The sequence below is a fragment of the Magallana gigas genome, chromosome 3, assembly GCF_963853765.1.
Source record: "Magallana gigas chromosome 3, xbMagGiga1.1, whole genome shotgun sequence".
Lineage (NCBI taxonomy): Eukaryota > Metazoa > Mollusca > Bivalvia > Ostreida > Ostreidae > Magallana > Magallana gigas.
Genome location: NC_088855.1, coordinates 15457649 through 15470161, shown reverse-complemented (window position 1 = coordinate 15470161; position 12513 = coordinate 15457649). Strand labels below are relative to the sequence as shown.

The 12513-nt window shown below is 35.0% G+C and overlaps 1 protein-coding gene across 4 annotated transcripts in view; it reads right to left on the bottom strand.

The window, feature by feature from the left end:
- Positions 1-956: 956 nt before the first annotated feature.
- The window catches only part of LOC105338898 (calmodulin-binding transcription activator 2), a 31676-nt gene continuing 20119 nt past the window's right edge, over positions 957-12513 (bottom strand). For 2 of the 4 annotated variants that reach the window (XM_034482915.2, XM_034482912.2), the window contains exons 12-21: positions 12322-12509; positions 12019-12094; positions 11228-11909; positions 11036-11143; positions 10571-10811; positions 10065-10246; positions 9591-9739; positions 9029-9222; positions 8697-8777; positions 957-6667 (exon numbers count right to left, since the gene is read on the bottom strand). In XM_034482915.2, coding sequence (XP_034338806.2) covers positions 6550-6667; positions 8697-8777; positions 9029-9222; positions 9591-9739; positions 10065-10246; positions 10571-10811; positions 11036-11143; positions 11228-11909; positions 12019-12094; positions 12322-12509 — 2019 coding nt within the window. In that variant the 3' untranslated portion in view covers positions 957-6549. Of the gene's footprint in view, positions 6668-7127; positions 7149-7857; positions 7889-8696; positions 8778-9028; positions 9223-9590; positions 9740-10064; positions 10247-10570; positions 10812-11035; positions 11144-11227; positions 11910-12018; positions 12095-12321; positions 12510-12513 lie in introns of all 4 variants that reach the window. The other 2 variants (XM_034482914.2, XM_034482916.2) reach the window with 2 other exon arrangements.

Sequence of the window (12513 nt, the reverse complement as noted above, 5' to 3'; positions counted from 1 at the left end):
ACTGAGAATTGATAGGAACGATATCTATGTACCTGATTTTATAGACTACTTTATATACTCGTTAATCAGCTGACGCGTCGGGCTTGGAGTCACTCTCGATACTCACAGATGAGGACGACAGACAGACATGCAATGACCAGATGTCTGTCTGTTCATCAGTGTTTGTATAGGCGGACTGACTGCGTTAATTACCGCTAATTAGGAGTTTTTTCTGGTCCGTTATCGGCTGATAATTGGCTCTTGATCATTAATCGTAATTACGGAGCCTGCCAGGCAGACAATTACGGTGTCATCGGATAGGTGTGAAAATCAATACTCCTAGCGGCCGTATCTTCCAGTCTTATCCTAAACCAGTAAAATATATCTCACAATCTGTATATCACGCTTCTTTATCAAAATATTTGGAAGGGGGGGGGGTGCAGATTAAGACCACATCGTCAAACGTAATTTATGTCACAATATCGGTTCATTTACGCGTAAACATTAGAAACATTAACGTAACGACTGGTCATGATAGTATTTACATGTACATGTATATCAATAAGGTTTTTCATTAAATATACAATCTTTACATATCTAGACTTTGATCATGTTTATCAGACAAACTAAAGTTATGAAGTTTTTCTCAAGGTTTACCCCAAAACGATTTTTATTATACCATGCATAAAATTGGGCGAGTTTACTGCAAATTTTGTGAATTAACACGAATTATTCCATTACTACGATCTTTCATGCCATATATGACTGCCTGTCTTCTCTAACAACATTCAGCAGTATACATGTAACGCTACATGATTATATATATACAGTTCAGTTTTACTGCTATTAAAATTGTACAACCGTCCCTCTACGATACATTATATTCAAGAGTACGTAACACATTTCAGCACTCAGCCAAATCATGTTTCTAATCAAACATGTCGCACAACATTTTTGTGGTATTAAAAGAAAAGTAAAACAGGGATCAATAAATTTATTAATAGAAACTGATAACAACTGATATCATAATTTAAGTAACATATAAAACCTCCACTATATAAATTCTTTATTGTTTTGGTTGACCTCCCGAGGGCGTTTACTGCCCACAGAATACACAACAGACAACACAGCTACATGTAAAAGGGATAAAAAGGCCAGGGACAAAGACTCTATAGCATAGACTCTACAGACTCAAACTTTAGAAGCCACAATGCCTACACAATACATTTCAGGAAGTAAGACCCATGTAAATGCATCAGAATTTTTTAACCATTAAAAAAATAATAGTAATCTTGATGTAACAAATCTATGTAAATTGTGGATTTTATGAAGTACTATATGTGTTTGTTTTGTTCAATATCAAAACTTAACCATCAAGTTCAAATTCCTCTCTCCATAAGTTGTTTCCCTTCAAACCCAAGCATTAATTGTTCTTCAAATTTTGTACAGTGTATAGTGTTTCAAAATGAGTCAGCAAAATGATATTCTAAAATATGGTGTCCTATATAGAATGTATTTATTATTCCCCTCTAATCCCACTGCTTAATTGATTAAAATACTGGTAGTACATTATACATATATCATACTAAATACATGTATATGAGATTGTCCTCCCTCTCAATAGGATTATGGTATTATGTATGGTGCAAGGAGAGAGAGAGAGAGAGAGAGAGAGAGAGAGAGAGAGAGAGAGAGAGAGAGAGAGAGAGAGAGAGAGAGAATAAACTTTGTCAATAAGGAATCAACATCTTCAAGAATTTTCACTTATTCTACATGAATATGTGGTAGCTCTAAATTTTCAAATATAAACTCTTGAGTACATTTCAAAGCCCCAAAACAGCCTAAAATATATACCGGTATATTATACAGCAAATTTTGGTAAGTAATTTTGCAAGGCTTTGGAAAAAAAAGTTATAGTACAGTTATCAGAAAACTTGTTGCTATCATGCCGCTTTATATAAATATGCCCAACATCATCATCATGAGGCATCTAAGTTCACAATGTGGGTGTTACACTTGCTAGATTACCAGTCATAAAGCCTGGACAAATTTCATCAATGCTAAATCAAACTGTTTACATATAATTAACAAAAGCACATTACTCTTCTAAAAATAACCACAATAACAGATCACAATTTCATTGAAGCAACAAACATAACACATACCTTTTGTTTCAAGGCTTTAACATTTAACACAATAACAATTTTTACATATATTACAGCTCTTTGTAATTTCATCGCAGATAAATCAACACTACAAATAAATATTAAATGCAAAACATGCATATTCTATTTCAGTATTTCTCTCTATTTATCACAGCAAGGGAGGTTAATTAATTGTCTTAAATGTTGACAAAAGTTACATCCCTTCATGTAGAAAGAAAATTGATATGAAAACAATTGCAAATTATAAGAATTGGGTGTTCCCACATAATATTTCTGGGGTTTAAAGTGCAACATTTTCTCTAAAAAATCATAATTTTGAACAATATACCCTCTGTGCAAGAGAATAAACCATGTGGCAACAAGATAATGAGTAATCAAAAAAATCCACAAAATAGCCGGGGGAAAATATTTAAATTGGCAAGACATGTATCAAAACAGAATTTGGATGCAGAAGGGATGTAATATTTGTACTGTCTGAAAGACATTTAATTATCATAATAACAAAAAAGCATTTTCTGCCACCTTTTAAGCAACGTAATAAGTAAACATAATTCTTACAGAAAAATGATTCAAACATATTTGAAATAAATAAGAATTTCATGCAAAATCTAGATACAAAAGATACAGAGACAAAAATAAAAGAGACAGGGCGTGGATTAGGATTTCTGTCTGGAATGGTCATGGTGCAGGGGTATAAAAAGGTCAAGTTTAAATACTCTTATGGTCACACACTATATAAAGCTAACACAGATAAAAGTATCTTTGGATCTGACAATTTTTTTTATTTTATTTTTATTTAAGTATTTGTTAAAAAAAAGTTCTCCTGAATTCACTATGTTGAATTAAAAACTGTACCGTGGAAAGCAGCCAAATAAAAATATTTGTGGATTTTTTGGTAGCATTTTTTCTACATATGTGTGGTGCAAAAATTCAATTTTTATGAGATTATAATGAATTCATTTTCCATTACTTTGAGTTTAGTTACATGTAATTAAATGACCATTAAATCAAAATCTGAATTGAAATTTGAAATTCTCTATAACAACATGTATAGGAGAAACTTTGCTTCCTTGGACTTCCTGGTATTAAACTGACTCTAGCATACAACTCATTTAGAAATTTTTTTCTCTCATCATGTTACAAACTGGGTGATTCTAAGGGTCTCTTAAGAAAATGAACAAGAGGCCAATTGGCCTTAACGGTCACCTGAGTAGCATATATCCCATACACAAACTTGTCATGGAGTCTAATTAATTAGGTTTCATACTGGAGTAGAAAAATTATAAATTTGTAATGACGACCACGTTTCAAAAAGAACTGTGAAACCTATTATTTTGGTGAAAAACTAAAAGATCTGGTCAACAAAATCATGAATTCAGTTTTCCTTTCAGGTGTGTGGGAGTAAAGAAAATAATTTTTTAACGTTATATGCATTAACATCTATACATCCATTTTGGCCCTGCCCTAGAGTCAAAACCCATCCTTGAGGGGACATGAAAATTAAAATTTCAGTAGAGGACTTCCTGGTAAACATAATTATTAGTCAGTTTTTTTATACAGATGTGTGAGAATAGAGAAGAAAATGTTTAAACATTATATGCATTAACACTATATTGCCATATTGCGCCCCCCCCCCTTTCATGTTTTGAACCCCTGACTCAGGGGCCATGAATTTCACAATTTAGGTCAAGGAGATTGTGGATATCATAACCATGTATTCATTTTTTTGCCCACATGTGTGGGAGTAGAGAAGATTTTTTAAGATTTAAAACATTTTTACTACATGGCCATATTGGCCCAACCCTAGAGCCTGAACACCTAACAAAGGGGTCATGAATTTCACAATTTTAGTAGAGGCCCTCATGGACATCATAACCATGTATTCAGTTTTTTGCTCACATGTGTGGGAGTAGAGAAGAAGATTTTTTAAGATTTTAATTTTTCTTACTATATGGCCATATTGGCCCCACCCTAGAGCCTGAACCCCTGACCCAGGGGTCATGAATTTCACAATTTTGGTAGAGGACCTCATGGACATCATAACAATGCATTTAATTTTTAACAAATATACGGTATATGGTAGTAGAGAAGAAGATTTTCTAAGATTAAATACATTTTTACTATTTGGCCATATTGGCCTCACCCTAGAGCCTGAAGCCCTGACCCAGGGGTCATGAATTTCACAATTTTGGTAGAGGGCTTCATGGACATCATAATCATGCATTTAGTTTTTAACAAATATATATGGGGGTAGAGAAGAAGATTTTCTAAGATTTAATACATTTTTACTATTTGGCCATATTGGCCCAACCCTAGAGCCTGAACCCCTGACCAAGGGGTCATGAACTTCACAATTTAGGTTGAGGGCTTCATGGACATCATTATCATGCATTTAGTTGTTGACAAATATATATGATAATAGAGAAGAAGATTTTCTAAGATTTAATACATTTTTACTATATGGCCATATTGGCCCAACCCTAGAGCCTGAACCCCTGACCCAGGGGTCATGAATTTCACAATTTAGGTTGAGGGCTTCATGGACATCATAATCATGCATTTAGTTTTTGACAAATGTATATGGTAGTAGAGAAGAAGATTTTCTAAGATTAAATACATTTTTACTATATGGCCACATTGGCCCCACCCTAGAGCCAGAACCCCGGACCCAGGGGCCATAAATTTCACAATTTTGGTAGAGGGCTTCATGGACAACATAACCATGCATTTAGTTTTTTCCTCACATGCGTGGGAGTAGAGAAGAAGATTTTTGAAAATTTGGCTTTTTTTGCATATTTGGCCCCGCCCGTGGCACCTCAGGGGTGGTAGAGCCATGAATTTCACAATTTAGATTCTTCTTACCATAGAGATGCTTTACACCAAAAACGATAACGATTGGCCTGGTAGTTTTCAAGAAGAAGTCAAAAATGTAAAATTGTTAACGCACGACGCACAGACGCACGACGCACAACGCACGACGACGGACGAAGACCAATTGCAATAGGTCACCTGAGTGACTCAGGTGACCTAAAAAGCTGCTCAATTGAAAATGAAGTGTGTAAAAGAACAGGCAAAGTGAAAAAAAAAGATACAGTAAACTAAATATTGAAGTGTATCAAATAAATATCTAAACAACAAAATAATAAACTGATTGATGCCAAAAATTAAACAACATAATAAAGTCATAAAAACATACACATGTACATGTATATCACAAATAAAAGCTAGAACTTAATGCGAAATATAAAAAAATGTGATCAATAATAATTTAAAAAATCATCATTAAAGTACGTATACATAACACCCTGTAAAATATGTATCTATTTATAAATATGATGCAATACACACAAACTTTGTTTCATTTGTAAGATGGAAGATTCATAAAAATTGTTCATTTTGGAACTCCCGAATACGCCATCAAAGGAATTTGAAATGCACAGTTTGTCATGCAAATCAAAATTCAGAAGAAAAAGATGCCCCTAAAGTAATCTCACATAACAATACCTTAAAATTAATCTTTCACTGAAATTAAAGTACACATGTACATGTGTATTCTAATATCTATTAAATTATCTATTAAGTTATTCTATTAAGTTATAGACCCCTTCACAATATCTGCTGTACTGCTATTTTGCAGGGCAAAATGACACAGTTTGGTGAAATACGACGTAATGTTAATTGTTTCATTGCATGATGTCATTTGATTATCTACCTACTAAAACTCAATTTGCCCTGCAAGAGAGCAGTAACCCACTCATCGTGAAGGGCTCTACTAGGAAAAAGAACAGCAGTGTGATTTAAAGGCTAAGTCAATTCAATACTTCAAGAGGCAAAAATTAAATACTGATATGGATGGAAAAATCAGGCTCAAAATTTTGACAATTCATTTTCAAAATGATATAATACAATATTTCAGGTAAAGCAAATGGACCGATTCACATTGTCTTCTAAGGACGTTATACAGTACACTTTCTAGTTCACTCTAGAAAATAAACTAAATTAAGATGATGAAGGAAATGTAAGCACACCTTTAGATCTTTTCTGTAAATAAATACAAATTGTTCAATCATTGTTTAAAGCTTATAAAGCTCAATATTCACAAAAACATACCAACATGTATATTGTTTTAAACACAAATGATTTTATATTGTTCATTTTTGACATCACTTCCTGATAGTCTTAAGTTCACTGACAAACTCCAGTGTCTTCATCGTAATTGTTCACATCTCTACACCGTTCAACGAATTGTCATTGTCTAAACTTCACAAAATAACAACAGCATATTCTATATCATATAAATTTCTTCATGTTGAAGTTCTAAAAATTTGATCATGAAATGATAGAAGAGAGGTGAAATTCTAACAAATCTAGGTAAAGTGCTGCTAGGAGATTCCTTGGTCATGAGTTATCTGCTCCTAGTTTGATTGCCTTCCTCTTGTTGCCCATTCTCGCCACTAGGGGTCCCCTCATCGTCTGGCCGTTTTGTGATGTCTGACGTTGTGTTGCTTTGGTCTGGAGGAGAGCTGCATAATCACACAAAAAGTAAAAATGAATAAAAATGGAAGAATCAAAATACGGCAATAAAACACAATACATGTATGTAATAATGAATACCAAATACATGTACAGCAAGCATAGAGTATTTTGATTTGTTACAACAAGCAAGATGTATCAGAAACCTTTAAACTATCTGAGTGGATTTTGTGAATTAAAACATGTTCAGTACATGTATTAGTTTTAGAGAATATCTAGTATTATTTTAGAGATAAAGCCTTGAGGTAAGGTTAAAACAGACAGTTGGAAAGAAAAATAATCATTGCACATTCTATACTCTAGTACAGTTGCAATTTTTAATTCATTAGCACTACACAGTCAGACAAGAGCTTTAAAAGAGATACATAGTAGAAAAGGTTAACAGACAAAGAGTGCACTCTAAAGAGGGTAAAGTAAAGTAAGCTTTACACAAACATAAACAAAATATACCTCATTCAATGCATAACAACCCTGAAACAAAATAACGCAAGACATTAGCTACGCAGTACAATCATCATGCCACAAGCATAACAGTACAAGAAGACAGGTGTAAATTCATGCAAGTTAGATCCCAAACCAGGAAAGGGACGACACCCACATAGAATCTAGCTGGGTGGGGACCATTCAGGGGTGATCACAAACATTATTCATTCTCATTTCCTTGTTATTAGCACCCACGAGCATCAGCATATATGTAAGTTTTGTTGTACGCTGGAAACAATTATGCTTAGTATCATGATAAGAAATTCTGGGAAAAGTGTATAATGTTCTTGTACCCTGACAAGTGTAGTTAAAATTCATCAAATTACTTGATCTTTTTCCCCCTTTAGTAACAATTAATATCTGCACAACAGCATGGCATCACAATTGAGGAAAATAATGGAGAGTCACAAAAAAGTCATAATTCACAAGCCAGATTTTAGAAGTATAAAATCTTTCTTGAAAAGATAAACTTGAAAGACATCAACATAGAGAGCATCAAATACATGACACAATGTCTAGAGCATGTTTTCAGATAACATGTCTTCATTGTAAAAAAGTTTGCTACTTTAAAAAAAAATAGATTTTTAAAAGATAGTACAGAGAGGGTCCAGCTGACTTGATATTTAAAAAAAAAAAAAAACCACGCAAAAACTTACAATATGGTGACAACAGTGATTCGTTACCATTGGTTACCTACCCTGCGAACATGCACAAACTTCCACAGCTCACTAATATGCATTAAATGTCAAAGTTTTCAAAGTTTTATAAAACTGTTGTTTTTCTTGCACATGTACAGGATTTTCAAAAAAGGATTTTGTAGTACATGTCCTGTATTTGAATATTTAGTAAGTGAGTATGGCAATTTAATTCTATATAGTTCATTTGGTTTTCAAAACTCAAAATCCTGTGGTTTTCAAAACTCAAAATCCTGTGTGTGCAGGTTACAAAAAAAAAATGAATGATAATGTTTTCCCTTAATATGTGAAAGTATCAAATTGATTTCCATATGTATTTACCGGTATTCATTTTCTCTGTTTTCAACAATCATTTTGTTAAATAATGTCTTTAAAAATTTTAAACAACTGTAAATACCATTGTGAACATGGATTGAGGTGGATGAATAAAGTACATTGTTTTATTAACTACAGTGTATATCAGTCAGTGCAGTAATACATGTTTTGATGTCCTGTATAAATCATATCCCTCTAGTAATATGTTTTGTTCATTATTGCATTTTTAGAAGTGAAAGTTTTAACCTTTAAAAAAATAAGTCTTTAAAATTGAACATACCATAAATTAACTTCCTTACACATTTCATTAAGGCTTAGCATATATTGCCAAAAAAAAAACATAAAAAGATTGCCGTATTTTTCAATCATAATAAAATTTCTGTTGTTATAATTCAAGGCCTGTTCAACATCTGAATAAAACAAGTCTTTTTTCTCAGTTACACTTATATCACCATCCAAAAAGATAAAACGATTAATGTATCTGTCCATCACAAAGACTCTTAAATGGACAGGCTTTCAATATTACCTCTCTGCCGAGTCTGGGACTACAGGAATCACATGTTCCTCTGAACTCTGTCCTTTCACATTCTTCCGCCGATAATGGCTCCTGCAACAAAAAACACCACTACAAATAAATTCAGAAACCTTCTACCAGTATATGTACATCTATTGTGAATACGTGTTCATATACCAAGGCTGCTAACAACAAAAAACACACAAAGATTTTCTTAAGCTGTGTATCATTTTAATTGAATAATATAAGTAAGGAGTGAACTTTGGATCTATTTTCTATGTGTAGCTGTTACAAGTAAACAGATGGATTCCTATTTCAGTTTGAGTATTATATGAAGTAGTGACCTGTATCGTTGTTGGATTATCACAGACTTGTTGCCTCCTTTCTTCAGTCGTTCGTGCTCTTTATAAGTCCTGTATTGATTCTGGATCACCACTGCTGCATCTCGTGATTTCTTGAACCTCTTCTGAGCATAGTAACTCCTGAACTGGCTCTGTATTAGCACTGCAGCTTGGGTCATCTTCTTGTAATAGGCATACTGGACAAAACAAAGAGACGTTACAGCAACAGAGTAAATCACTACCTAATAAGTTGGAGATCATAGTCCGAAACTAAAATTATTGTGAAATATTCATGGAAGTGTCACCTTATGGTAAAAGAAAGTTTATTCATAGTGTTGATTGCAATCATTTAACCAAAGTTAACATTTAAGAGATAGAAAGAGAGAAAACCCTAGAGATAACCCTGGAAAAGAAAGAAAAGACCAAGGAAGAGCTTTTTGACCAACTCAGGCCAGCAGGTGAGTGTCCCTTTAAAAAAATCAAGTGCATTTTTGTTGTAACTCATTACTGTTCAAATGAGAAAGAGAGAGGGACAGAGAAAGAGAGAGGAGAGGTGTACATGTACCTGTTTGTATCGGCGGTAGTACTTTTGTATGAGTACCGCAGCCTCTATCTCCTTCTGCTGCTGCTGCTGTAGCTGCTGCTTGTCCCGATACTGTCGGTATGTCTTCTGTATCACCTTGGCTGCCTCATACAGCTTCCTCTGCTCCTTGTCTAAATAACAATGGCATTCAAATATTTTCAATTTTTAGCAAAGAAATACTTTGACATCTAGGGTGACAAAAATATTTAAATGTATTATAAGGATAACAAATACACTTCCTGTACATGAAAAAATCTTTAGAAAACACTTATTGTAACAAGCTGTCCTCTATTCATGGGCTCAGTTATTAATATACATGTATGTAGGAGTCATTATCAATGTTCATAATTTTCACTACAAAAGACAAGCTACCTTGATAATACCCCATGTAGCACAAATAACACTTTGTAGTACATGTACTTTTTGATAAAAGTTTGATGGACATTGAAGCCATACCTGAGAGAGTAAGCTGGGAGAAGTCTTTCTCCATGAAGGTGGTGGGAGCATTGAAGTACTCAGTGAAATCCTCTGTGGTAGGGGGTGGGGAGTCCAGGGTGAAGCTGTAGGGACTGTAGGGGCTGGGCATACAGGTGGAGTCAGGACTTAGGGAAGAGGCGGGGGTCCCTAGGTCTGTGTACCTGTCAATCAAATGGACAATTAAACAATGAAAAGAACATTAAGATTGAAATTTTGAGGTGGTTTTATTTATATTCTTGGCATGAATTTTCATAGTTTTAGTAAAATTGAGAAGTTGGAAGATATTTAAACTCAAAAACAATGGTCTTGTCAGATATCTTGTTTTGATGAAAATTTGATTTTCTATATAAACTCAACAATAAAATCCACAAAAACTAGTTTTCAAGAAATATTGATTAAACTGCAGTTCAATGAACAAGTAACATAGAGGGGCAACTTTTACAAATGAGTGAATTAGTTGGTGAAAAACAATTGCAAAATATTACCTGTAGTCATCAAAGGTAAAGGTGTCCCCCATTGGTGTCGAGATTCCGGAGTCCTCCTCATAAGAGGAGGCGTGTGGGGAGGATTGAGACTGTATAGAACTGTACGACCCACTGCGCTCCCTTTCTGGTTCCACTTCATCGCAGCGACTCGGCGACAGCTTGATTCGCTCGGGCATGGCAGCTATGATCTGCTTGGCTAGTGCCACCATCTGGTGTTTAATGTCCTCGCAACTGTCTGAACCTACAAATCAGGATGCCATATGAAAGCTGAAGCAGTCATAATATCAATATTATATTAAGAACTTTTCTAAACAATTATTTCACAATGAAATATTACATTTGGGTGAAATGTTTGTGTAAAGAAAATCCAAGTTACATAAAGCCTTCAACTATTGTAACAACATGCATTTACTGAATTTGAGACTGTTAATAAATAAATGTAAGGCTATGTGTATGAGGACTCACTAATAGACTGGGATTTGGAGCGAGTTTGTTGGTAGTAGGACTCTTCGTCAGAAGACACTCTCTCTACATCAATGATTGGACTCCCGCTAGCACTGGACTCTACCTCATCTGAACAAAGCACATTAAATATATAACCATTATGGTTATTACACATTTGATATTTGAGTACTGAACTTAGCCCTTTTTTCATACCTGTATCCATTCTAGTGTAGCCTGACTGTGTCTGTATGATAGACAAAGAGCTTGGATCCATGTTTTTCAGATTAACCTGTTTTAGTTGGTCAACTTCTGAATTCATCATCAAATCAGGGGACATAATGTCTCTCCTGTTATCCGACAGCATTGGGTTCTCTCCTCTTGTCATTGGATGGTCAGTGGCCATTGGTAAGTAAGGCTCAGAATTGGTCTCTCGGATTGGATATTCATATGAACCCGCTCTAGCTGATCTTCCGTCATCTGAGTTAGGCGGAAGATCGACAGATGCTCGCTTGCTGAGTTTTTTACGAGTGGACTTTCCTCTGAGATCTTGTTCACTCTGTCTGCGGATTAAATATCCAGGCTGTTGCTGGGGAGGATTTGGGATCTGTATGTGAAGGGAGTTAATACCCCGTGGGTGGGGCTGCTTAAAGAGATCACGGTTAGGCTGGGGCTGTGGGGGGAGAGGGAATGCTGTGTCCACTGATCCAGCGGATTGAGAGACATCAGTGAGAGAGGTTTGGTACTTGTTCAGTTCACTGTACAGCTGATGATGACCATAGATTTGAGCAAAATTCAGAGCAGTGAAGCCGTCTTTGGTGGTCATTTTCAGGGTTTCTGAGTTCCACTGATACAGAACAATAGCTGCCTGCTGGTGGCCTTTAGCACAGGCCCACATCTATCAACACATAACAAAACAAAGATGTTACTTCTCAGAGCTCTATAGATCCAATAGCTGGATTTTTCAACAGAGGAAATCCCAACAAATGAATGTGAAAGATACTTACTAATGCAGTACAAGAGTTTTCATCCAGACAATTAGCATCCACTTCATAATCCAAGAACCAGCATGGATTATCCATTCTGTAATGGATGAAAAGGATTATATAGAAGATATTGATGAATATTGCATGTATGTGCATGTATCCAGTACATTACACATTCAACTAATATCAGACTATGAAAAAATTTACTAATCAACAATCAAATCACACATACATAAAAAACAGTACTCAACAACTTTTAATCCATCAGCAAAACATTTAATAAGCGGAACAATGAAATTCTGTTGCACTGAAATCGTTCCCTACCTCCATTGTAACAAGGCCTGAATCACCCTGGCATAACCTAATGCTGCTGTTAAGTGCAGTAAAGTCATGCCATATTTACTACAATGAGGAAAGCTCTCTGTGTCCCTCCAGGTGCCTGCAGAAAACATCTTGATGTACCAGAGTAGCTTCCCTTCCATGTCGTCACTCTCCACCAAGTCCTGACTGGCCTGT